This window comes from Scophthalmus maximus, chromosome 3 (assembly GCF_022379125.1).
Source record: "Scophthalmus maximus strain ysfricsl-2021 chromosome 3, ASM2237912v1, whole genome shotgun sequence".
In the NCBI taxonomy this organism is placed as follows: domain Eukaryota; kingdom Metazoa; phylum Chordata; class Actinopteri; order Pleuronectiformes; family Scophthalmidae; genus Scophthalmus; species Scophthalmus maximus.
In genome coordinates, this window is record NC_061517.1 from 25,414,764 (window position 1) to 25,441,536 (window position 26,773).

Sequence of the window (26,773 nt, forward strand, 5' to 3'; positions counted from 1 at the left end):
TTCTAAAGTGGAAGCACCAGTAAACTGTATGACTGAGTACTGGAGGTGAGTTCTGGTTCCCTCGCTACATTTTCTGTGAATCAATGTGTCGATGACTCTGATGAATAGACTTTGTTCCTGTGCCTGAAAAGTATACAACGTATAGCTGAAATGATCATCATTCATTTAATCAAGTAGATTGCAAGTTGTGCAGAAACAGTTTTGACTCGAGAATTACAGGTTCGGGCCGTCGGTTGGACAGAAACGGGCCGTTTGAAGACGTCAAGGCTAAATGACGCTTTGCAAACGCTTCTGCCTGTGTACAGTTTGGAAACCGGACGAAGAGCAGGCCTCCATGGAAGGTGAGAATATATGATGTACAGTAACTCAGCTGAGAGCAGCTCCTACGATCCACTAGTGTTTTGTTCAGTCTAAATAATAACCATAACTAATGCCTACCCAGTTGGAGTTGGAGTGTGTGTGACCCAGATAGTTGCTGCATCATGATGGAAAGAAACCGAGATTATTCAAGAGGTGCAGGATTATTTACGTGACCTTATCATGCGTATTATTAACATGATATCAATCTTTTTTTTCCTTCAGTGTCCGGCATGTGGCAACGGGCCTGATCGGAGGCTGTGCTTTAAAGTGACGGATGTAATCTGCTCCGCTCCGTCTTCACCCACTGTGCGATGACGTCTGCTTCCGTTTTCCTGGCGCTGATCACTGACACCGGGTCGGCATCGTGGGATCCTCTGCGTGAGGCGACAACAGGGAAATATCAGGTAATAGGTTTTGCTTTGTGAGTGAAAAGGCGACTGTTCGGGGGCCAACGTCTGGCTCTACCTCAGGTCCAGATGATGGGCTCCCTCAGGGATGTTGACGGCTATCAGCGACGAGCTCAGGGACTTGCGCACCTAGAGAGCAGAGAGCCGATAAACTCAAGGCTGACAGCGGCGGCTTCGCGGCTCGGCGGCGCCTACTGACTCGGTTCGATCTCTTACCCCTCCGTTCGCCCATGGGTCCAGGTCGCCATTGGAGAAGATGATGTTGCTGGCTGTGGAGAGGGCTGAACGGCAAGAGCAGAGCTCGTAAGAAGCAAAAAGAGAAACATGGTCATGTCCGGTGGGTCTCTTGGCAACCGTGGTGCTCACCATCGCCCCAGAACTGGGTTTTGAACCAGTCTGGTCGCGGAACCACAGCCCAGCGCTTGGAGCAGTAGAGCTCGCGGTCCCCCTGGGTGAAGGGCATGGGAGGAAACATGTCCGTCACATTGTTGCTCTCGAAGCACAGGTTGACCTCCGTGCACGCCTGCAACCGCCACAGAAACAAAGGGGGAAAGTGTCACTGTTAAGATGAAGAACACGAACGAGGGGAGGTATTGCTCTCGTCAACCTCCAGTGGCTCCTAATTTCTGCCCGGATCGAAGTCACGTCATTATTTTCATAATTGATTAATCTGTAGATTATTTTCTCGATTAAACGATCAGTGTGGTCCATAAAATGTCATAAAATGATGAAAAATGTTGATCGTGTTTCCCAAAACCCCGAGGTGATGTTTTTTTTTTTGTCCACACCAAAGATATTCAGTTTAGTGTCACAGAGAAACCAGAAAATATTCGCATTTAAGAAGCTGAAATCAGAGAATATTGAGTTTTCCTTTCATAAAAACTATTTGATCCGATTAATCGATTATCAAAATAGATGCCGATTACTTTAGTAGACGAATACTAATCGATATATTAAATATACTGACATTCCATTTAAATTAATCATTTTATAAATTAGAATAAAATGTATTACAATCTACAAATGTATTAAAATGTCTGTAGATTCATCTCATCCATTCCAAGAGGAGACGCATGAAGGACTGTAGGTTGTAGTTTCCCAGTTTGACATTAGAACTTTTTTTGTGGTGCCAGTATTTGTTCCGAGACCAAAAGCAATTTGAAAGTCTCCTAAGTATTTGCAGGGGAGAAAATATTTGATATCATCACAATAAATCCATCTCCTTTTAACACAGCGTTAACCCGATACCAACCTGAAATGATCCCACACTGCTCAGTATTCCTGTACAGTACACTTATCTACTGTATGCTGGGCCGTGTGGAGTTACCTGGTAGTCCCAGGCCAGGCTGTTGAAGCCCAGTCCACATCCAGTGGGATCCGCACACTCCAGATACAGACTGTACAGGTCGAAACACGTCAGCTCCCCGGTAGCGTTGTACACGATCCCTGCACGGTGGAAACGTGAAGGTTACTTCCGTGTCTGGGTTTTTAGGGTCGTATAGATTCTGGATCAAATCCCAGCAGGTGCTCAGTGAACTCAGTGGACAGGCGCACAAAATGAATCAATACTTCACGGAAACCAGAGAGCATGGGCAGAGAACACCAGTTTCACAAAGTACAAACTACACTAAAGACTTCTGGCTCTGAGGTTTTCCTCATGACAATGCAGGACGGATTTCGGGACATTTGCGTTTGATTGAATCCCCAAAGAGGCTCAGCATTTGCAGCGGAGTGTATTTGTAACTGGCCAGTGCCCTCTAGTGACTGATCTGAACAACTGGAGCTCGTACTTTCACTCTCTGCAGCTCTTGGATGCCTTAGATGGGGCCGTGTTCTTTGCTTTTACCTGCTGAGTTCCTGAGGTTGGCGAGTAGGTCCGATCCACTCAGCATGGTGTCACAGGCCACCTGAAAACCAAAGTCACGTCACTGTTAAGACCGATCGGGAACATGTCTCATCTTGTCGTATCGGCTCACTTGTTCTCATTTTTGGCTCATTTTCCCCCTTAAATCTTAAATTAACTATATTGTCAGATCTTTGTATATGTTGATTACAATTTATTTCTGTATTTCTCTGAGCGTAATGAAGACTTTTGATTTTTGTTCCCGAGTGAAGGTTGTGGTATTCATCTTTTCTTTATGGGCAGAGCAGGACAAACAAACTAAATATTTTACAAATAAAACCAATGATGTATTTTACCTCCTTACAATTTTGCGTGCGTGTGTGTGTGTACCTTGACAGGGTTGGCGGGCATGTTGCCCATGAAGTGGGTGCTGTAGGGGTAATCCAGCATGGCCATCATAGTGAAGGCGTTCCTCAGCAGGCCGTACAGCTGGTGCACGTCCTGAGCAGACGATGGAGGTTCGCACAGAGTGAACTCGGACTGGATGCGACTGTAATCTGGTGACAAAACAACAGCTCATGTTCATATTCCACATCCAGGTACCGCTGACTTTACCGTACAAAGATAGAAATACAAGGACGTCCTGCATCTCCAGGGGTGTTATTGACGTGCGTCTGCCGTGGTGAAACTACAAATTTTCTTAGGACTACAAAATACAAAAGTGTGTTTTACCACCGTGTGACATCAGATGTAAATGATTCATATGTAACACTAACTTACATGATGACGTGCGTCTCTTCTGGGTCATATTCATACTCTTCTCCTTCTTCCGCCTCTACTTTATTAATTCACGTCCGTGCATGGTGCGTCACGTTAAACATCGCTGCCGCAATGAATTGTGGGGCGTCTAAATCTCCTTTCCTTTTGCGTAGTGAAGTCCAATGTACCCTATGCTAAAGGAGATAGGAAAGGAAGCATTGAAGCACCTTTCCTAAGCACTTAGAGAATCTGAACAGCTCTTATCATGGCTGCCGATGAAATACTTCCGGGTCATTTCAAGATTTATCAAAAGCAAATCTGACGATTCCACCCCACCCCTGGTCTCTTCACTCCTCGCTCAAGCCGCTCGGCAACACAAAATACAGAGTATTTCCTCAAGATCAGTGAAAGGAACCTAACTGACCGGTCATCTGCTCCAAACACAACTCTGTGTACCAGCAGTCTCCTTCAGTAGTATTATATGTTTTTAATGTAGTCCAGCATTTAGCAAATAACTGATTTAAATAGCAGATTTACAGTACTGTCGGGATTGTCCAGATCAGAATAACATTTTATGAGCAACTTAAGCGTGTCTGTCCTTCCACATAGCAGATTGTTTTTTCCATTTCAGTTTTTCCAATTTCCAACATGTACAACTACATGTTGACCGGGAGCATATGTAGAAAAATGTTCAATACAGACTATGAACGAAAGTCTGAATCCACAGTTGTGTCACACAATAAGCATGTGATGGGCGAAATATTTACAACCTGCTGTGGATCTCCTTTCTGCTCATTTTCTGACATTTCAGATCAGATTTTTTGCTAATAATTGAAAACAGTTTTACTTTCAGAGCCTCCGAGCCACGGAGAGGACGAGGAAATGCTCACGAGCGCCGAGGGGCGCCGCCGCCGCTCGACCGGATGTTCGGCCGATCAGAAGAAAGCGGTTTTCAGCCAGAGGCTCGACCAAGGGCTGCACATCGGGGCGGTTTGAGATAATTGATCCAAAATACATTTTGTCATTTCTCTACAGAGGACGAAGGCCCTCCTCTCTCTCGAGACAGACTTACCTTGGCGCTCGGCTAATTCTTTCAGCTGACGGAAAGCTCCTCTCACGGCGTCTCCGCATTCAGGGGCGACACTCTCGAAATCCTTGGAAGGAGAAACAAGCTGTCAGCTGACATGCACGTGTGTGAGTAAAGTCAATGATTCTTTTTCGCTAAAGTGTTCTGAGGGAACAGTGTCGTGCAATTGTCTGCCTCAATATCACAAAAGTGGGCAGCAACAGAAAGACGACGTACAGCCGTAACATCTCGGAAAAACTGCCGGGGGTCTCCCAGCCCAGCAGTGGACAGTATGGGGGCGCTGGCCGCCAGAGCTCCAGCCACGACGTTCGGATACTTGAGTCTCATATAGACTGACAGCATTCCGCCGTAACTGCAGAGACGAGGGGGAGACAGTCAGACAGGAAACACACACACCCCCCCCGAGACAGACGCAAGAGACATCATTCAAGGGTCTTTTATCTTAGAGGAAATCTTTTAACAGATGGTACCACAACTCCCTCTGGATGCGTTTGAAAGATTATAGTTTGGCTTGAAGGATTCCAAATCAAAAAACTGTGTTGGATCTGTGAATGTCGCAATAATCGCGATAATTGTAATAAAAAAAAAAGGATTATTGATATTGTGATAACATTGTTATTGTTAAATTCCTTTGGCCACCGTAATAGTTGAGTGAAAATCGGATACGACAGCCGGATCACATTTGGCTTGTTACTCTTTGACGCCGTGTGTCCACTTGGGTGGATCCTACCTGCCGCCAAACACGACGACGGGACAGTCGGCGGCGGGCAGCTGCCGCTTCAGCTCGGTGATCATGACGCTGTAGTCGGCGAGCGCCTGCTCCACGGTCAGCAGGCCGATCCGAGGGATGTCGAAGGAGTCTTTGCCGAACGGCAGCGACCTGCCGTAGTACCTCTGAAAGAGGCGGAGGAGGGCAGCGGGCGGTCAGAGCCTGATCAGAGATTCAAAAGCTGCAGCGTATCAAACCCCGTCATCTGATTCCTCTGAGCCGTAGAGCTGTCAGGAGGACAGATGTGACCTGACACTCGATGCCAGCATATGTCAAAGATATTTCAGTATCAGTGTGGCCCTTTAGATAAGAAGACCCAAAGATAATCTAAAAAAAACACGTCTTTTTTCTCTAGACATGTTCATCTACAGCCGCGACCCTTAAATGGATAAAGCGGTAGACGAATGAATGAATGAATGTTCATCTACAGAGTCACTGGGATCTAGGGCTGCAACCAACAATTATTTTCATTATCGATTCATTGATTAGTTGTTTGGTCCGTAAAATGTCGATCATGTTTCCCAAAAACCCCAAGATGATGTTTTGATTTGTCCACACACCAAAGATATTCAGTTTACTGTCCCAGAGGAGCAAAGAAACCAGAAAATATTCACATTTAAGAAGCTGAAATCAATCAGAATTTTAGTTAGTATATCGATTATCAATCGATTTATGGATTAACGGTTGCAGCTCTATTGCGATCCTGTGTGAAAACATTCAAATTAAGAGTATAAAAAAGGTAGATTTGAGGCCACAGTTCCAGCATGAGCTCCTCCATTTTAGAGTTTCAGGAGCTGACTGGGTTGTTTTTGTAATGGTCGGTCGTTTTTTATCGCTCGAGCAGCTGACAATGTAAAAACCAAAGCAGCCTTTGCAAAATTCAGAGGGATGTGGGACGGTGCGAGACAAACCGAAACCACCCACTTCCCCTTTGCCCGTCACACGGTCTGCGCTTTCTTACATGTTCAGCAAATATGACGAGGGCCCCCTGCTGAGCTGCCAACTCTGTGATGAATCCGGAGTTGCGGGCAAATTCCCAGATGTCGCCCTCGTTGCCCGTGTAGAAGAAAATCGGACCGTAGCCTTTCTTCCAGTACTTATCTGAAGAGAGAGAGTGAAAGAACAACAGAACACACTGAGTCATTTTGCTCAATTGTGCGTCATATTTGTGACAGGAACACGTTTGTTTTTTTGTTTTATACCTGTAATCAGGTAACGCTGACTGAACGTCCCGTTCCCCATGCTGTTGAAGTTGAAGTGATCCAGAGTCTGAGTGAAATACTTTTCTGTGAACTGCGGCTCTGTCTGGAATCCATCGTGTTTTCTTGACTGGGGAAAATTTAAAAAAATAAAATAAGTAATAATAAGTGCAGCACACATTATCACTTTGTTATTCATTAAAAACTTGGCACACCAGAACTTTAAAGAAAAAGATTTCCGTAAGACAATTTGGTTTAATTTGTGTTGCATGAGAAATCTGCCTGGAAACTCCAGGGGAACGTGCTGCAAAACCAAGCTCCATTCAAGAAACTACAAACTTAACAGAAATTTGAAAACCATACATACACTGACAGGATGTGACCGAAGGTCTGTAGCTGATGCTAAAGCTCCATTCTCCAAAGTCGGCTTTCACCTTAGTTGTTTTTCATTAATTGCAAATAGATTATCATTCTATTCTTTTATCAGTTTCTTCATTTTCTTTTCAAATCAGGGCCGGACCGAGGGCATAAGCAAACTATGTTTTTTTAAAAGGTACAGGACACTATGCATTGCAATGTCGGTCTCTCTGTTGGACAGAAATATCACATCTATTGGATTGATTACCATTATGAACGGACAGAGCCAGCCCGTAGCCTATATGGGGCCCTAAGCAGAATTCTATTTTTTATGTTTCATGTATAGCTTAAACAGCCGGTGAATGTTTGTGGTAAAACATTGAAATTAGTCATGCGCGTCCTTTTTTGGTGACATTGTCTTTATCTTTTGAACTTTATACTCCATCAACTGCATGACTGACTGACTGGCTGTATCGTTACTATAGCTACGTTGGGCATGGTGGGTCCCCCTGGTGGCCAGGGGGCCCTTAGCAGCCCCCCGTTCGCTTATGCCTCGGGCCGGCCCTGTATCAAAGCCACCCTTGTTGTTACTTCCCCTCATCCCCTGGACGTCTCGTGGACGTAACGACCATTAAACACAACTGTATCAATATAACACGTGTCGTATATACGTTTTAAGACGTGATTAACGGTATCTACAGGCGATGAGGGGAAGTAGAGGTCCTCGCTTTTCTCGAACAGCAGCGCAACAGATGTGTCACACAAACAACACGGGAGCGGACACCGGAAACTGATTCTTTTACCTTTAACCGAGCGACCGGCAGCGCCCCGACAGAGAACACGATCACTGTCAGCACGAGAGGAGCAAACATCTCATTCATGTTCACGATTCACTGAAAACTCGAAGCACGGCGAGTTGCTTCTGCGGCGCCCCTCTGCGCCTGCGCAGACCGCACGCGTCACATGACTTGTGTTGTGCTCCGTGCTGCGTTCACTGTGCCTCGTATCAACCGCCATTCTTTTGGGGGTTTTTTTCAGAAGACGAGCCTGCTCCATAGATTTGGCCAGCTCAAGCAGAAAACTACAAAAATCAATTTACTTCCGCTCTTGTAACTTCCGGGACGTGTGGGGAGGGCTCCCTGCAAACCCAGAACTTAACCTTTATGGGCTAACAGTGTTTTACTGCAAATTTTCTTTAAAGGTGACATATTATGCAAAATGTTCAGTATTTGTGCACATAAATGTGTGTGTCTGTGGAGCCTGCTAGCCCACAAATTGTAAAAAAAAAAAAAAAAAAAAGACAACCCTGTTTTTTTGGCAGCTGAACCCTACAGCCTGGCTCTGAACCACTAATTCAGATTCATCTCCCACTGTGATGTCACAGTCGAACTTTATTGGGGTAACCCGGCCTGCGGCCTTCACTTTTCTGGTGAAGGGGCGTGACATTTCCTACACATTTTGAAATTGGTTGACCAATCACAACAGACTAGGCCAACTGGCCCTTTCAGAAGGCGGGGCTAAAATAAATCCAGGCGTTTTAGACAGAGGGTGAAAAGAAGAGCTGCAGGAATGGGCAGTGTGAGAACACTGATGCCTTTTCTGGACATTAGAGCATGTAAACCTTTTCAAGTGGTAACACAAATTAAAAGTATGAACCTGAATGTGAGCATAATACGTCACCTTTAAGTTCTGTACTGTATATAGGTAAGTAGAAGCGATAGAAATATTGATAAGATTTGTGCCTTACATACTGAAATACCTTACTGTAAATATGTGTGACATCACACACCACAAGAAACTTTACGCATTCATCATTTTGGTTGCACCGTTGTTGTTTTTTGGGAGCATGAACTGCACCATGTCCCGGTTGTGAAATGGAAACAGAACTTCATTAATTCTGATTATATTATATGTAAATGAGTAAATTAACTCTAAAGACCCCGTAATATACAAATCATAAAAAACATAATATTATATTTAAATAATATTATATATTCATGAAACAACAATAGTAAAAGAGGTAAGAAAATCAGTATGTAAAGTTGACCAGGTACAATATTAAATTCAGTCATCCAGTATTGTCAGTGTATAACACTGACAGGTGCCGTTTAGCAAAAATCTTTAAACTACGGCTCGTATTCTTTATTAGGAATATTGCATCTAAACCAGTCTTTTTTTACATTGTTGTACTGCTGCCTTCACCTGAGGGTCGAGATTACTAGAACTTTTCTTCCTCCACAGAAAGTCATGCAGTGCTGGGTTTATCTGAGGAGTTCCTGTGGACAGGCTGCCATAACCAAACACAACCTGCGAAGCAAGTTAGTCGAGACCAAACCGATGATGCAAGGGTTCACCCCTTGCAACATCGCCCCCCCGTTCCCCCCCCCTTTTCTTATGCCTTATCAATCTGTATTAGTCATTGTTCAGGGAGCTGTGACTTCTGGAAAGGACAGTGATTTTTCTCCCGACTTTCTTTCCCGATCCTCGTAAAGAGATGTCAAAGGCCACCCTGAATAGATATCAGTATCTGTGTGATGTCATTCCACAGCTTCCAGGCAAGTGTGTTAGCATGATATAATGACTCAGTGTACTTACACCCGGCATAGAAACCCAAACTTCCATTGTTACTACACAGGTAATACAGGATTTCACACGCATGGACTCTCTGTACCAGTCCACACAGATTCTAGTTTTTCCACACGGGACAATTGAAAATACTGTCAATTTGGTGCACTTACAATTTTCCTGACAAGGTGCGAATGATTTGCAGTAAAAACCAAAACAAAAGCATGCCATGGAGTCACTATAATAGCCCCACGTTTAATGAAATCGCGCGTGACTCATGCAATTGCCATGCGTGTACGGGCCACTTTGGCAGGTGAATTCCAGGGCCGGCGTTGCCTCTGTGGATCCTCTGTGGGGAGCGTGGATAGAGAACTTCCTTGTAGCAGCAGGGTGGAGTCTCTGCAGGAGGCTTGTTTCTCCCCCCTCTCCTCTCCCTGTAAGGCACAGTGTGCGGGGCAGCAGGCACCGAGGCAGAGCTGGTCACCGACGGAACTCTCAGCGGCCTCTCGTTCAGGAGCAACAGGTAAGGAGACTGAATCAGGAACAGGTTGGTTAGAACTTTTAAAAGTGTGCACACAGCCGCTGGGTGTGGTACGAGGAAGTATTCCTGTGAAAATGTCCAGAATGTTATTGATTAACATCAGTGCAGTTTCCCTGTTGGTTTCTCTTTTCTTTTTATGGTAGTTTTTTTTACCCTATTGTTGTTCTTTTGTCTTTCCCACTCGTTTTGTTAACAGGTACGGTTTGGTGTGGAAATCAGTGTACACATTCGTCTATGATCCAACCTCCATTCTTCCTTATTCTCCTCTGTCCATCCACCTCTCACACCTGCCGTTCTCTTATCTCCTTTAATTTAAGGAATTTTTTTTTCCCACCTTTGCCAAATCGTTCAAACTATATTTATACTGAGTTTATAACCTTATTTTCCTCTATTTCTTACTTTATTTTGATATTGAGCTGCATCCATATGCTGTTTATTGGTGGCAAAAATAATAAATCTGTAATTTATAATCCATTTTTTTTTTCCGCAGCAGTGTAACATTTCTAATTACATTTACTGTACTTACAGCAAGTCCAATTTTAAGGCACTTGTGTCATCTGAATATTTACATTTCATGTCATACTTTAACTCTGCTACATTTACCAGGCAGCTAATGTTACTTTACTTAGTTCGTTTGCAACCTTTACCTATTAAAAGTGACATATTATGCTCATATTCAGGTTCATACTTTTAATTTGTGTTTCCACTTGAAAAGGTTGACATGCTCTAATGTTCAGAAAAGGCATCAGTGTTCTCACACTGCCCATTTCTGCAGCTCCTCTTTTCACCCTCTGTCTAAAAGGCCTGGATTTATTTTAGCCCCGCCCCTCCCGATAAACCCCAGTCTGCTCTGATTGGCCAGCTGGCCCAGTTTGTTTTGACTAGTCAACCGTTTTCAAAATGTGTAGGAAATGTCACGCCCCTTCACCAGAGAAATGGAGATTATCAGATTGCAAGTGGGGTAACCCTTAAAAGAGTCCAACTGTGACATCACGGTGGGAGAGGAATCTGAACCAATGGTTCAGAGCTTCAGGCTGTAGGGTTTAGCCAGCTCACAATCAAACAACAGGGTGGTCTTTGTTCACAGTTTGTGAGCCGGCAGGCTCCACAGATACACACATTTATGTGAACAAAAACTGAAAAAGTGATCTTGTATAAATTCTGGTATCATGACCACTAATTTGTACTATCACTCTAAAACGAGTCAGTCAGTAAAAGTTCACCCTTGGATCCCTTGTGTGGCAGTTATCTGGGATCAACTCTGAAGCTACTGCAGAGATTTTTAGTCAGAAGAACTGCAACACTTCTTATTTTGTTTTATCTTTCACTGAAGTCCAAAATGTCACTGTTAGAAGTTAAGGACAATGGAAATCATTTTATCCAGCAAGGTTTAAAAAAGTCCCCAAAAATCCAAAGCCAGCAACAACCTCCATTGTTGTACATTTGTGTTTGTGACACTTTATTCTTGTGCTTCTCTCTTCAGGATGCTTTACACTGAGCTACTACAGTTGTGGGATGAGTCCGTGCAGGCCGTGGACGCCAAGGACTGGCAAGGAGCTCTGAAGAAACTCAAGCAGATTAGCGAGCCCAATTCTCGCACCCTGTTCAACACCGCCTCAGCTCACCTGGCCCTGGGACAGCTGGACCTGGCCATGAAGGTCCGTCATGCTTTGTGATTTGCTGGATGATGGGATGAACTGTCCGTCCATACTGTACTTCGAAGTGATTCAAACTAGTTAAATCATGTTGTATGTTGTATTGGCTCTGTCCCAAACAAAATGGCCCCCAAGTAGTAATCATTCTGCCAGCTATTCTTAGTCCATGATCTTTAGTTGTATTTAATCAACCTCAAACTTTAATTTGAGTCATTTTCTATGATATAGTTGCATCTTAGTTGAAGAAAAACATTTTCGTGACGTTTAAGTCCAGACCAAAAATGAGCTTTTTAGTCAAAACATTGGGAAAATGCTTTCATCCAACTGGTTTAAACAATTAATTCTGGAAAAATGCAATAACATTCGTAAATCCAAAGCAGGCTAACTCTTCGCACAACAGTCAAATAAAGTAACCAGAAAAACAACACGTATTCACAAGAAGAAGCCTGAACAACTTTCCTAAAAACAAATCCATCCAGGCTGACCCAATCCCAGCTGACGTTGGATGGGAGGCGGGATACACCTCCAGTCCACCTCCGGTCCATCACTGGGCGAATTAACAGGGACAAATAACAATTCACACATTCACACCTTTACGGCCAGTTTAGAGTTTTCCTCTGAATGCCAAGAGGCCTCCATCAGCACCATTAAGCTGCTATGCATAGATACTTGTTCCCCCAAGTATGCTGCATTGCTCTTTGCCATCGGCTCCACCCGACTCACTGACCTTTGCTGAAATCGGAATTGTTTTAGCTCCAATGGGTGAACAAAGATGGCAGCAGTGCACGTCTGTGATGGACCCTTCTGCTGTCTCGTCACTGGAGTGTCAGAATTCCAGCAGCGGTCTCTTGAGCAAAGTGATACAGCTGCATCTGCTCCCATTGACATTATTACCTTACATTTTGCTGCTTATTGTCCAAAGCACATCAGTCTGGATATCATCACTGCAAAAAAAAGAGGAAAGAATCCAACCATGATTGTCCTTTTCCCCTCTCTGATCTGCAGGCTTTAGACCTCACCATCGTCAAGGACGAACGTCTCGCCGTTGGCTTCTTCCAGAGAGCAGCAGTGATGATGCAGGTTGAGAGGTAGGAGCCATCGCCCAGTCCAGAATACTGACGGATACAGTCTACACTCCCTTGTCGCGATGCAATTCCTGTTGGGACTGCCAAGCGATTGGTCAGACATTTTGTTAAACCTATGTACTATCAGTTATACAAAGGAAGTCAGGCTGAGTGCACAGGACGTCAGAGAAGAGCGGTTGCACCACATGTATTGATAAAGTAAAAATGCAAAAGAGCAAGAATGTTTTAACAAAAAGCTTTACGAGAAGAGTGAAACCACTCTCATAACTTTGAACATGAAACTACTTAGCTGAATATGAAGACTCGTAACAGGAGGAAGCAGCATTGGGCTCGTTTAAAAGATGAAATCTTCCTACCAGTTGCCGTTTGATCTTGTTTATGTGATTCATACAAAAAAAACAACATATTGTCATATAATAAGGAGGCTATACTCTTCCTCGGCCAGAAAAGTACGGAAGCCGAGAACGGCTTGCAAATGTTTTTATTTTTTTAAATGCCGTTGTCTTGAGATAATGAGTTATTATTTCGTTTAGGGATGGGACGATACCACTTTTTTGTCTGATCCGATACCGATCATGCAACCTCGAGCATCTGCCGATACCGATCCGATACTAATCTGATACAATCTCTTCCCCACTTGTAAAATAAATAATTAATAGTGCATTGTTCAGGATACACTTTGCTTTACCTAGTCATCTAAAACCTCATACTCTGTGAAACAAATAATCAACTCCCCTAAAGGAAGACATGACTGAGTTCTGGAATACTGCTGTTTTATTTCTCAAAGAACTTTTGGCAGAATGTTTTATGGTCAGCACCGTTCAAACAAGCAAAAAACTAATTGAACTGTGATCCGTTAATTAAATAATAACAAATTAACATAAAAATATGATCCTGGAATGACGTTCAAGGCTTAGTAGATATGCAAATAGGCATTTATTTGTAGGATTACTGTAATGTATTGGATCCGATTTAACTTCTCATTTATTCCGATATCCGATCCAGTCATTTTGGCCAATATTGCCCTGACATCGATATGGAATACCAGATAGGGACATCCCTAATTTGGTTATAAGTAGTTATTATCTCCTTATTTGGAGATAACACAGAAGACTGGTGCCTCTCCTTTGTAATAATGAGGATTTATCTGATTATTATCTGGGATGGAAAGACACAATGCAATTTTTTGGCTTTGATTAAAATACACTCTGATGCGTTCATCAACGCAACTGCTGTCAAGATACCCTCTATGCTGGCACGGTTCTCCTGTCCTCTGATGGGCTAAATATTATAAGTCATAGAGGAGGAGACAAACCTTTGTATTCTCGAGATTGCGAGTTATCCTTTCGTCATGACTAGCTATTATTTTGCTATCACGGGAAAAGGAGAGCTTTTGTTACCTGTAGGATAACGAGACAATAAATCCTAAATACCAGATAATAACTCCATATCTCGATTGCAAGCACAGCCGCTGGGGGTCACTTTGAGGTTCGGCGGGCAGACAGCAGCAGCTCAGAAGGAATGCACTGCGCCCAGGGAAGAAAAGAGACATAAAACAACCTGTTAACAATGTGTTCACTTTTTGTCTGGTTCCTGCACTGCTCCGTCCACAGGTTGGAGGAGGCTCTGTCAGACTGCATCTGGGCACAGAAGCACATGCGAGGCAACGCAGTCATTGACTACACACAGCTGGGACTGCGATTCAAACTCTACAGCTGGCAGGTGGCACAAGCTCACACACACACACACACACACACACACACACAGGTAACCTCTGCGTATAGACTTACACTCATTTTCTTAGACTAAACCTTACTTCACCCATGATACCAAAAATCTAAATTTTTCCAATTGGGGACATTTTAGCCTTTTCGACTTTTAGCCCAAATTGGATAAACTGCCCCCAGTTGACTGCTTTTTAGTTAAAAATGTGTCCTCAAAGGTAGCATTAGACAGGATCACACACACACACACACATGCACACGTTTCACCTTAACCACCACAAATAAATGGCACACCCACCCCCTCAAACCCCAACTGTAACCCTCAAAAGTCCGTCTCTACCCGTGGCGACCTCCTCAATTTCTGTCTTTGTTCGAGTGTTATCAGGTTGAAGTCCCCAAACGCGCGCACACACACACACACACACACACACACACACACACACACACACACACACACACACACACACACACACACACACACACACACGCACACACTGCACCACACCCCCTGCATATTCACCCAGGGAAACCCCAGTCTCCACCTTGCTTCTTCGGACACATTGCAATGAAATCCTACCCCCAAGACGTCTGTCAGCGGTGAGGCACGGACAATGGAGAGATCTGGCGTGTCATCACCTTCGTCGTGTAGCTCGACGGCCACACACACACACACACACACACACACACACACACACACACACACACACACACACACACACACACACACACACACACACACACACACACACACACACACACACACACACACACACACACACTCACACACACTGCACGAGCCGACAAAGCCCCATTGATTGAGGCCGAAGAAGAGGTTGCACAACATCACATAGTTCTCACAGGGATGATGGACGACGTGCTGCCGCTGCTTCCCACAGACAATGCAGCTGTGCTTGTACCTGGTCAGCGGCAGCTTAGCGTGTTTACGGTGATGGCTACTATCAACATGGAATTTGAAAAATCATGTGATGGTCGCTTGAAATCTTCTTTTTCTTTTTTTTTTAAACTGCTACTTCCTGCGAAATGGTGCGTCTCCATTGGGGGGATTTCACAGTGGGTGTAAATCAGTGGGTGTAAGTAAAAGGAACAAACATTCTATATTCTTTTTGTAGTTCTGTGTATATATGTTGACTGCTACATGCACCTTAATAACACCCCCAAAAACAATCTTGGTATGTAACCTGTTGCTTACCTGGCAAAAAAACAGATTCTGATTCTAATTCTAATTCTGACTTAAAGCCCCGGTGTGTAATTTTTTTTTTAATTGTCTGGCGGCATCTGGTGGTAAAGTTGCAAACCCGCAACCAACTGGGGCAGTCCAATCGATACCTTAAATTTCCGCAAATTCATTTCTTCTAAATATTACACACTGTACCTTTGAGTCATCACAATGTTTCCATGGGCGTATTAAGACTTTGAGGGTGGAGCGATTGTACAAAACATCAGTGGACAGTCGGGGGGAATTTGTTTCAAATTGACCAGAAATCTCCCAGCTAACTCTACCAGTTCTCCGAAGCACTTGGCTGTGACAGAAGCAGCTGCTGCCGTCACGGGAGAAGCCATCGCACCGAGCAGTGGTTCAGGAAGCTGGAGAACAAATGGAACGGACTTCACCGGAGCACCTTTCCGTTTCACAATTTCCATTTGAGTAATAATGAAACAAAAGGATGAGCAATGCAGCCCGCCACATTTCTCGGATGGTGCTGTTGTGAAATTGGCACAGGTCTCTGGCTGTTTGAATGACATGTCACCCTGGTGAATACTCAAATAATGAGACAGAACACCGTCCCCCGCCGTCTTTAGACTTTGGGAGGTTGTTATTTTTTTTTCTTTTCTAAAAACCAGACAGCAACTTTGGAGAACACAGAAATTTGAGTTAAGTAATCACTGAGTCACTGGCGCTGGGCCCCATGAGGAACGTTAACTGCGGGGAGCGGTGATGAATCCTCTACTGGGGGGGTTTAGACAACTGTCACATGAATATTAATGGAGTTGTATAACTGTGATGTGTCGTGTGTCCCCCCCCCCCAGGTTTTATATAACGCAGCAGCTGTGTACTGTCGGATGGGCCAGTGGGAGCAGGCCAGGGACGTCCTGCTGTCGGCCGCCCAGGAGCGAGGAGGGGGTCGGGGGGGGAACATCGAGGTGGCTCTGGACGGCGTCATGGTGAGTGTCACGACGGGCTGGGGTTTGGATTTCGATCATTGACAAAACTCGGTGCGGTCCCAAGGTTTCGAAACGTGAAGGAGCGCGCGCGGTCTTGTGTTCGTGTTGTCCTGCGGGGAAACGGCGAGTTGACCCGTTCGGCCGCGCCGCCGCCTCTGATCGCAGGGGAAGCAGCTCCCGGAGGCCCTGCTGGTGCCTGTGGGCGAGGTGTTCCGGCCCCGGAAACAGGACGTGGAGCAGCTGCAGCAGAGAGACTTCCTGGGCAAAGCAAAGGTACAGTAGTAGGGTCTTCACTGTAAGAATGATAATTGCTAAGAATCCCCAATTTTCTCCAATTACTTCCAAAGCAATGCATGGGTAAATCATAGTTGGTTTTAAAAAAAAAGAAAGAATAATAAAGAATTAGAAGTATTACGCTCTTCTCGTAGGTCATTTCCTCCATGATTCCCAATGATGATTTTGGCGGATTTGAACCCCTGCGGACACAGGTGAGACCGACCACGCCGCACGCGCTGCCGTTGCTCTATTCCCTCTGATAACCGCCGCTGTCTGCTCCGCAGAAACCCGGTTTCTACGAGCCCAGGCTGGACGGAGCTCAGTGAGTAGGATCGCCGAGCAGTCGGAGAAGCAGCAGCGTCAGCCGGAGCCGGCGCCGTTACAGTTTGAGGATAGCGACCGCTTCTTTGTCTTTTTTTTTCCCGCCAGGGATTCTCGCTACATGCGCGTGCGTGGCCCCCACATGGCTCGGGGCAGAGGGCAGCTGACCGTGCCGGGCGGGGCCATGGTGTTTCTGTTCGGCGAGGAGGACAGGGACGGGATGGCGACTGTCATATACGACGGACAGGTGAGGGGAGAGGGAGAGGAGGCAGATCTGGAATGAGCCGGACGTACAGCTTAAATCTTACAAGGACTTGTCTATCATTCTATGGCAGATTTCAAAGCCGCGTCGATTTATTGTCGCGGTCACCTGCGGTCAGCAGAGCAGGCTGAACGCACAACATTCACGTGTTAAGACCTTATATGATGGCGCCCAGTCACTTTCAACGAGTCCAGCAGACACAGAGTAATATCAGCAGTGATTCGGAGTCGGGTTCGTATCCACTCGCTGAATGTAGGTCCAATATCTGAACTCCCTTTGAGATCTGAGAAGAGCATTACAGCGCATAGATGCTCCACTATGTTCGCCACGCCTCTGTCCGAGTGACGAGCTCCAAATCCATCTTCCGTATGAATTAAACCTCTTGAATGTGTCATGGCAAAAGTGAAAAATGAAGCGTGTGAATTAAAAAAAATAATGCAGATGAAAGCGGTTCTCCTGCAGTGTAGAAAGAACTGGTAAAACTTTATTATTATTATTATTATTAAAACTTTTATTAAAACTTAATGTCATTTTGCCTTCGGTGTTTCATGTTTGATTGGCAGTGACATTCAAAGTCGCAGATAGACACAATTGCACTTTTTAATACTCACTAGAGCTCGACTGATTCATTGGTTGATGAGCCAGCAGCTATATTCTTAATCCAAGTTCTATATATTTGGTTGTATTTGCGTTTACTCTTTATTTATTGTTATTTATAACAAAGTTTGTGGTTAAACTGTAAAACATCAATTGCTGTAAAACATCAATTGCATTTCTTTGTCATAAGGATTTGATAACATCCTCTTAGGAATCAATGCCAATGTATGTGTATCAGCTGATGTATCAGTCTGTTTTTTTTCACAGCGTGTTTAATGTATCAGTATCTTATTTTTAGTCTTTTTTCTTCTTCCCCCCCAGAGAGGACTTCTGCCAGTGTCCCTGCTTGATCCTGTCGATGTCAAGATGTCCAAAGGCAAAAAGGAAAATGTAATGTATTTATCCATATATATATATATATATATATATATAATGATACATTTCAAGCTTGTGTTGAGAGGAGACTCACACTGACGCACAGACTTAACAAACATGTCTTCAATGCTTGAATGTCGACACAAGTCACAGTAAATTTCACGGTAAATGCAGGAGAGTGTTCTAAAAAGACAAATTTGCAGTAGTTGATAAACCCTGACAGATACAAGATTATTACTTACAACCAAGATTCCTTCTGTGGGATAAATGAAGGTGTACCTTTCACTGTATAATAGAAAGGCATCAGAGATGTATGTGCCCCAATCGGACGACGTTTTTTATTGTGTAATGGTGCCATTTTCATCGTGACTTCATTTGAACCATATGATGACGAATGGTTGCTTAATTCAAATAGCAGTAGATCGTGTCTCTAATCCCGTCGTTTGCAATAGTCAGTGCATTACGACACGATATGACGTCATTTTGTGACTTTTTCATGAGGATACTTATGTATCGTCACGATATAATACGATGGGAAGCATTTTCTAATCAATACAAGCTTTGGATTGTCTTCTCTTGTGGAAAATGACATCAGAAAATGTGTTTTTTTCACGGGCCATACTTCTTTTGTTGACCTCTGACCTTCGACTCATTCCCTCCAAAAGTTATCATCTGGACATACTGTACCTTCCCCAAATAATATTCTCACCCAGTTTGGTGAAGACCCGTCCCTGTGTTGTTACTGAGTAACTGTAATTGAATAACTGAGTTATTGAATACTGTTAGTATACTGAGTATACTGTTAGTATACTGAGTTATTTTGTACACACACACACACACACACACACACACACACACACCGAAACACACACACACACACACACACACACACACACACACACACACACACACACACACACACACACACACACACACACACACCGAAACACACACACACACACACACACACACACACACACACACCGAGACACGTGAAAACAAAACTACGCCGACGCACAGCGTGAACGTCCCATGTTTCTCTGAGCCCTTCTGTCTTTCTCTTCCGCAGAAGTTCCCCAGTGGGATCCCCTTCCCGCCGGGACTCAAGCCCCCCACCCGTCCGAAGGGCCAGTCCAGCCCCGCGGCTCCTCCCCGGGGTAAGAAGGGATCACGCTCGCACCGCTCCTCCTTCACCTACCAGGCGTTTATTCTAAAACCTTCCTGAGGAACGACATCTCAAACCTTCTCTGACCTGCTCCCGCAAGAACTTCTGTACCAGTAACATCATCATTGACACTTACAGGTCCCCCCCCCCCCCCCCCCCCCCCCCCCCCCCCGCCCCGAGACCCTTAATGGATAAAGCGGTATTCATAATGGATGGATGCCCTTTATTTCATAGCCGACAGTCTGGAGAGAGATAGGAAACGAGGGAACAAGTCTACGGCCTCTTTAAATTCTCAGTTCATGTGGTATTATGATTTAAGGGAAAGCATCAAGAATAGTTGTGCATCCGTTGATATATCCTATGACAGTATACCGTATATGATAAAAGGGAATAGTCAAACTTGTACTGTGTGTGCTCAGGCTGTACCCGTACTGTGTTTTTTCCCTGCAGAACATTTTACCTCCGACACTCCACCTCCATCCTACACCGCCGCCACCCACGCCGCGCTGCCAGCCTCGGAGCCTCCCAACGCAGCCGGCGACCAGGTAGCATCCCCCCCCCCCCTGGTTTCCTCTGTGCCAGTCGAAAAGTTCTCCGCAGCCTCGCGCATTGCAGCTTATGTAACGCGCTCTCCTAGAATTTACATTTATATAAAAAAAAAAGCAGATATCCAACCACGGGCTGGATTATGTTTTGGACGGAGCGACGGAGTGGTCCCGCCCGTGCTCGTGCTCAAAGCGACGAAGGCACTTTGGTTAAAGACGGTTAACATGAATCTTGTTATTAAATCTTTATTTGATCAGGCAGTCTCATTGAGATTAGGATCTCTTTTTCAAGAGAGACCTGAGAACAAGAAACATTCATAATACTACAATCAACAACACAATCACAACAACAACAACAACAGGGAATTATAAACAGTTCCAATAATCATAAAAAAAACCACTAAATAATAAAGTTTTTAAATGTCCAAAGGGAACGTAAGATTCTAGCTTGGTGTGGAAGCGTCGACAGTAGGGCTTCATAAATGAGTGACATGAGATGGCTATTTCTTCTTGACCGCGCGGAGGTCCGACCAACCGAATGATACAGAGAACTGTGATGAGGACGAAATATTGCACTTGTGACGAAACGCGAAGCGCTATGATACACCGGGTTCAAGCGTCACCACAAGTCAAGGCCAGACATGGAGGGTGAGGGAGACAGGCGACCTTTTATTCTACATAAGGAGCCCGGGGATACTGCCTTTCGAAAATACTTGACACTGACTTGCTCATACGGAGCCATCCCAGATCTTTGGTGGGGGTCTTCCTTCGTGCGGGCACCGTACAGAGCATTTTATCATGTCTGCTCTGCCGCGGAAGGAACAATTGGTTTTTTTGGCCCTCCCCAAATCTCAGTGGCATTCGTTCACACTTCTTGAGATGTCCGATTTGTCCCGGGCTGCGTTTTTTTTTTTCATGGGGTAATGTCAAGGAAGGGCTTTTTTTCTTCCAACTTTAATTATAACAGTGACACACTCGAGTGTTGTGTGGCTCCAATGCAAGTTAAGTTCCAAAACAGAATCACACGACCTAAGAAAATATGTTACCGGCTGTCAATTGCTCATAGGACATGAAAACAAATTAGATGTTGAACATAAAAAAAACCTAACTGTGTAAAACAGTATGGACATGTTAAAATAACAAATGAAAGGAACATACAAGTAGAGAAAGTCAAGCAATTATGAAAACAGTTGCGTCTTCTTTTCTACATATTTAGTAAGAAGATGCATTTCTTTTTTGTCCATCCCACATTTGGGGGATTTGAATAATGTTTATGCACGTGTTATCTTATAACGGTCATACTGTGAACTACGCTCTCGTCTTTGGAGCTCGGTGTGACGACGTCGCGTGGGGATCTCCGTCCGTTTTGGATCCTGGCACAAGAATGAAACCGCTTCTGTGTTTTTTTCCCCGTATCTACTCGAGTCTGCCCCGGTGCGACCGCAACGTTGCGTCACTTTGAATGTTGCTGCCGCGAGGAACCGCGGGAGAGCCCTTTCTCCTCTTCCTCTCGTAAAAGGATGGCCCACTTGTTTACTGTGCTCAAGGACATAAGATAGGAGGCATTGAAGCTACTTTCCTTATCATTTAGAGAGCAGCTCTCGTCATGTCACTCAGCTAGGAACCTTCCAAAGCGATACAGATTATTTGATCTTAAGGGACAAATCTTTCTTACAGTGGAATCGACGTCTTGTTTTGTTTCTGAAGGCAAGAGTATCTATTTTCTCATTTCCACACACAAAAAAAAGACAAGAGTGTCAGACTGGAGCGAATCAAAATGTTCACATAAAGGTTTGTAGGATTATTATATCTGAAGGTGTCTCTGCTCATTGGTTCCAGCCTGCCGGCTCAGCTGAGGTGGAGGACCTGGGCTCTGTGGTGGTGAAGGTCCACTACACGTACACCGTGGCTCTGTCCGTCCCGCTGTACGCGCCGTACCGCGACGTGAAGGGACTGATTGCACAGAAACTGGGCCAGCCCGCGTCTCAGCTGCGCCTCAGGTAACCGCCCGCCCGGCCGGCCGGCCGACCCACTTCTGTCTCCCCCCCGAGTTTCCGCAAGTGCATGCTTCGTTTCTTTAAAAATACGCTTTCTTTCTTTGTCCACTCCACCCTGTGGCTCCACTGTCTGACAACCTAGATATAGGACACAGAGGATCATCGCGAGACGGGTTTGGGATAATAGTGGAACGCTGGCGGGACATTGTAGACTATGGTGGGCCGGTGGCGACATACGCAGGAGTAGGATCCTATGTACTGTAACAATAATTAACTCATTCAAAGTTAAAAAGATAAAACGTTGTTTCTTTGTCGCAGGTGATTGTACCCATATGAGCACATAGTTATGGACAATATATACTGTTCCCTGTCTCACCAGACAAAAGCCACATGGCTCCCAAGTGCTGATCCCACTGAGAGGGGAGGCGGAGCCAGACCAAACCATGCAGGAAGTGGCTGAGGCCGGCAGGGCCACCCTGTGGTGTCAGGTGAGCGTTCAGACTCACAGCCACACACACACGCACACACACACACACACACACACACACACACACACACACACACACACACACACACACACACACACACACACACACACACACACACACACACACACACACACACACACACACACACACACACACACACACACACACACACACACACACACACACACACATTTTCAAGACCAGATGCAAGACCAGCTGTCCTTGATAAAAAAGACGAGCTTAAGTCACGAGTCAAAGTCGTGGAGTCCCATACTTGAAGATTATATGTGGAGCTACTCTATTGGACGAATATATCTAAACGCTGGCTCGTCTCACAATCCAGTGACAGAGAATAAAACAAAGTTAAACAAAATAAATCTAAGCCACGAAAATCTCCATATCAGGATCATTGTAGTAACGACATGAAGCTCTTGACTTGAAGTCGAGGCGTCTTTTAACGCTGATCACTGGTTGCTCTCCACAACACACACGGTTCAAAAACCTCAGGGCCTGAAAGAAAATTAAATTATACAAAAGAAAAATCACAATCACAATTTTGTTGTTGTTTACCATGAATCTTAAATAGCAGATATTGCGAGCACTGAAACCTATATTCATATTTAAACGGTGATTGTGGTCAAATGGAGCAAAAATTTCCCCTCAGGGAATCAATAAAGGATTATATTGTATTATCTTTTTTTTTTAGGATACATCATCAAATTCTTTATATATTTTTTTGTACACCCCCTTAGAAATAGGAACCAGGTAATTATTTACTTTATTGCTATAAGCTTATGAAAATGTACCCTCCTTCCCCTGCGCTGTGCCTCAGAGAGAGGACCCCCTGGTCAACTATACCATCCTCTACCAGATGGTGGCGCTCTATGACTACGCCGCTCAGGGCCCGGAGGACTTGGAGTTCAGCGAAGGGGACACCGTGGACATCCTCGGGGAAGGTGAGGCCCCCTGCCGGTTCAACCTCCGGCGGAGTGGACAAAGAGTCTCTGATCTCCGCCGGGCGCGTGAAAGGTTCTCCACACTGCCTCGGCCCCCGCTCAGATACGTCTCCTTGTGTTTCTCTCTCCCGCACTCCTCCGGCTCTCTGTCTTCTCACTCTTTACAGTTAACGAGGAATGGCTGGAGGGACACTGCGCGGGAAATATCGGCATCTTCCCCAGCTGCTTCGCCTACAGGGAGGACGCCAACTTCACCCAGGGCCGAGTCCTCGAGGCCGAAGAGACACTGTACAGTAATGCCCAGTGAACCCGTTAACGGTGGCTGTTTATAGGCCCAGAACAACTGAACCCCCCCCCCCCCCCCCCCCCCCCCCCCCCTCCCTCTCAGTGCATCATTAAGTCAGCACTGATTTTATTGAGATTTAAAATAACTTCTGTCCCATATGGTATCACCGTAACGTTGCTATAGTGGCTCAGAGTGAAGGTACACTGGACGTCCATGAAGGTGCTGAAGAGTACGTTTATATTAACTTAATTTTGACTTTTTAACTTTTCTATGTCCTATGTTTTTTTCTCTATAATTTTCCTGCGGCAGACGGTGCAGTGGCTATCACTGTCCCCTCACAACAAGAAGGTTTGATTTTATTTTTATGTATCTCGTACAATCAACAACAAAGAAAAAATTTGATGAAAACACAAAGATAAACACAAACAGATAAATCACTCCGATTCGGTCAAAGAACAAAACAAGGATGCGTTCGAGAAGGAACATGCAGAAGCATAGTGCTTATATAGTCCTGCCCCAACTTTACAATATCATATTATTACAGAAAAAAACTAATATATGTATACATACTGCAAGAATGCAGGTCATACAACAACATATTGTACAACAGTACACTAAACTTAGTTACTATCTAACTAACTTCCTCCTTTCTAACGGTCAAATATTGTTTACTTGGATGTATTTTTGAACTGTATTATATTATGGCTTTGTTTGATTTCATGGTTTAGTCCAGTCCACAAGGTCACCGCACAAACTGAAATACACATGCTCTTGTTTGCATGTCGTCCCTCAGTCAACTTAGGTTGAAGTGGCCTTCAGGTGAGAATGTGGGCGTGGGACCGGCTCCAGCCCCCCACGAACACAACCGATAAGTGCTATTGATGATGGCTGGATGGATGCCTCCAGTATGATATTAAAATGAAGGTTTAAACTGTTACCATATCAAACTTTGTGATATTTCCATTCAATTTTATATCAAATTAAAGTTCACAGGCTTACGTCCACAGGCTTATAATGAATTTTAAGTGTGTTGAGGTCGCTGTGCACTGCCATGGGGGCGAACATTGTATTCTGATATGTTTTCCCAATGACGTTACTGAAGATGTGTAATGTAATCTCATTCGTATCCTTTCAGCTGTGTGGAGTTGGAACGTAAAGAATGAATAAAAGTATCTTGCAATGAAGGAGGCCACCGAGACACTTGATTGTGACGGAGCTGGAATGAGCTGTGCAAACTTGAACAGTGTCCAGGAACTTCATTACAGTTATTGGTTGTTCAAATAACTTGCCAGTAGTTTGCCAAAGGGAAGGAAGGGGACTCAGAGAGTGCAGGGACGCTAAACGCTCTCATGAGACTCAATCTGTGATTTTTTTTCGGTCACGCTGGCCTGAAATCTGTCTCCGCCAGAGGGTCTGAAAGTGGTCATGTGACAGGTAGACTGGTGCAGGCGAGAAAAATTGTGAACCCCCTTTGGATCCAGCTGTTTTTTTGTTGGATAAAAATGTGTTAATCATCTTAGTACAGACAGAAGGTACAGTACTAGGTGCTTAAAGGTGACATATTATGCTCATATTCCGGTTCGTAGTTTTAATTTGTGTTACAACTTGAAATAGGTTGACATGCTCTAATGTTCAGAAAAGGCATCAGTGTTCTCACACTGCCCATTCCTGCAGCTCCTCCTTTCACCCTTGGTCTGAAAGGCCTGGATTTCATTTAGCCCCGCCTCCCGATAAACCCAGTCTGCTCTGATTGGCCAGCTGGCCCGGACTGTTGTGATAGGTCCACCGATTTCAAAATGTGTAGGAAGTGTCACTCGACCTCACCAGAAAAGTAGAGATTCTCAGATTTCAGGCGGGGTTACCCCCAAAAGAGTCCAACTGTGACATCACAGTGGGAGAGAAATCTGAACCAGTGGTTCAGAGCCAGGCTGTAGGGTTTAGCCAGCTCACAAAAAACCCGACATGGTGGTCTTTTTTTACAGTTTGTGGGCCGGCAGGCTCCACAGATAAACAAACACTGAAAAAGTGATTTTTTAATAATATGTCACCTTTAAGGTACTTATAATATTGCATGTCTTTATTGAATGCAGCCATTAAACATGCACGGCGCTGTTGGAGAAAGTAAGTGAACCGTTAGATTTTGGACTGTTCTTCCCGCAGAGCTGCGTCAGCTCAGACATATTCTGAGTACGTCCGATGTGTGCAGCTCATTTAAATAAGCTCGGATCTGACTCCTTTTGTTGAAGTTGCTCTGTAGTAGATTTACCTTAATGTTACCTTAACCTTAATGCTGCATCACCAGCTTCTGCTTGTGAGCAGACACCCGGCCATTATCCCGTAAGATACACTGATAAACTCCAATACATTTCCCCCCTTGATGTTGGTGAGCTGTCCAGGCCCAGAGGCAGATGCTTTTCCCATCGTACTTCGCCCCCGAGATGATGTTTTTATGTATGACAGCATTTTTTTTACATCCCACGTTGTCCAGAAAACATCTGGCAAACTTCAAATTCTTCTTTTTTGTGTGTGTGAAGCAGCTGCTTCCTCTGTGATACACATGCTCGATGCACCACGATTCGATCGACTCGTGAACAAGGATCTATACCAGCTCCAATGATTCCCCTTCAGCCTTTAGCTGTTACTCTGGAGCTCTGAATTTCTCACCTCACTGAACGTTCTGCCTTGGAGAACTAACTAACACAGAAATTGTGGGCTGACCGAAATTCTTTCAGATTATTCTTGTGTGCTATTGGTAGAAAACCCTTGCAACTCATTCTGTCATTTGTTCATATAGGGGAAGGACGTTGCCTGGCATGCACAGATTTTGTGGAATCATTGATCCAAGGAATCCGATTGTCCCTTTACGAAATTCCGTGGACCAACAGCTCCAGAGACCATGTTTTTTTTCTTCTAACTCTGATGGCATCAGCCTTTCATCACCACGGTCACAGCTTCATCTCACAATGCGAC

General features: G+C 44.7%; 2 protein-coding genes across 4 annotated transcripts; one reads left to right on the top strand and one right to left on the bottom strand.

The window, feature by feature from the left end:
* Positions 1-151: 151 nt before the first annotated feature.
* dpp7 (dipeptidyl-peptidase 7) lies at positions 152-7,742 on the bottom strand. Of its 2 annotated transcripts, none has more exons than XM_035638770.2 (13): positions 7,585-7,742; positions 6,428-6,554; positions 6,187-6,326; positions 5,187-5,350; positions 4,673-4,808; positions 4,442-4,523; positions 3,001-3,167; positions 2,614-2,674; positions 2,095-2,213; positions 1,134-1,290; positions 984-1,048; positions 826-896; positions 152-734 (listed from the first exon to the last, which is right to left on the bottom strand). In XM_035638770.2, the coding sequence occupies exons 1-13, from the start codon at positions 7,660-7,662 to the stop codon at positions 623-625; spliced, it is 1,479 nt and encodes a 492-aa protein (XP_035494663.1). In that variant the 5' UTR covers positions 7,663-7,742; the 3' UTR covers positions 152-622. The 2 variants fall into 2 exon arrangements, with proteins under 2 accessions (XP_035494663.1, XP_035494664.1); XM_035638771.2 differs by having other exon boundaries at positions 6,428-6,530; positions 7,585-7,739.
* A 1,486-nt stretch (positions 7,743-9,228) lies between these two features.
* Positions 9,229-24,987, top strand: noxa1 (NADPH oxidase activator 1). 2 transcript variants are annotated; one of them, XM_035638769.2, is made up of 16 exons: positions 9,229-9,893; positions 11,371-11,545; positions 12,548-12,630; positions 14,241-14,349; positions 16,401-16,535; positions 16,701-16,808; positions 16,964-17,023; positions 17,096-17,133; positions 17,241-17,379; positions 18,313-18,381; positions 19,436-19,523; positions 19,982-20,076; positions 21,916-22,076; positions 22,453-22,561; positions 23,394-23,517; positions 23,685-24,987. In XM_035638769.2, the coding sequence occupies exons 2-16, from the start codon at positions 11,372-11,374 to the stop codon at positions 23,822-23,824; spliced, it is 1,632 nt and encodes a 543-aa protein (XP_035494662.2). In that variant the 5' UTR covers positions 9,229-9,893; position 11,371; the 3' UTR covers positions 23,825-24,987. The 2 variants fall into 2 exon arrangements, with proteins under 2 accessions (XP_035494662.2, XP_035494661.2); XM_035638768.2 differs by having other exon boundaries at positions 9,234-9,869.
* The last annotated feature ends 1,786 nt before the right edge of the window (positions 24,988-26,773 follow it).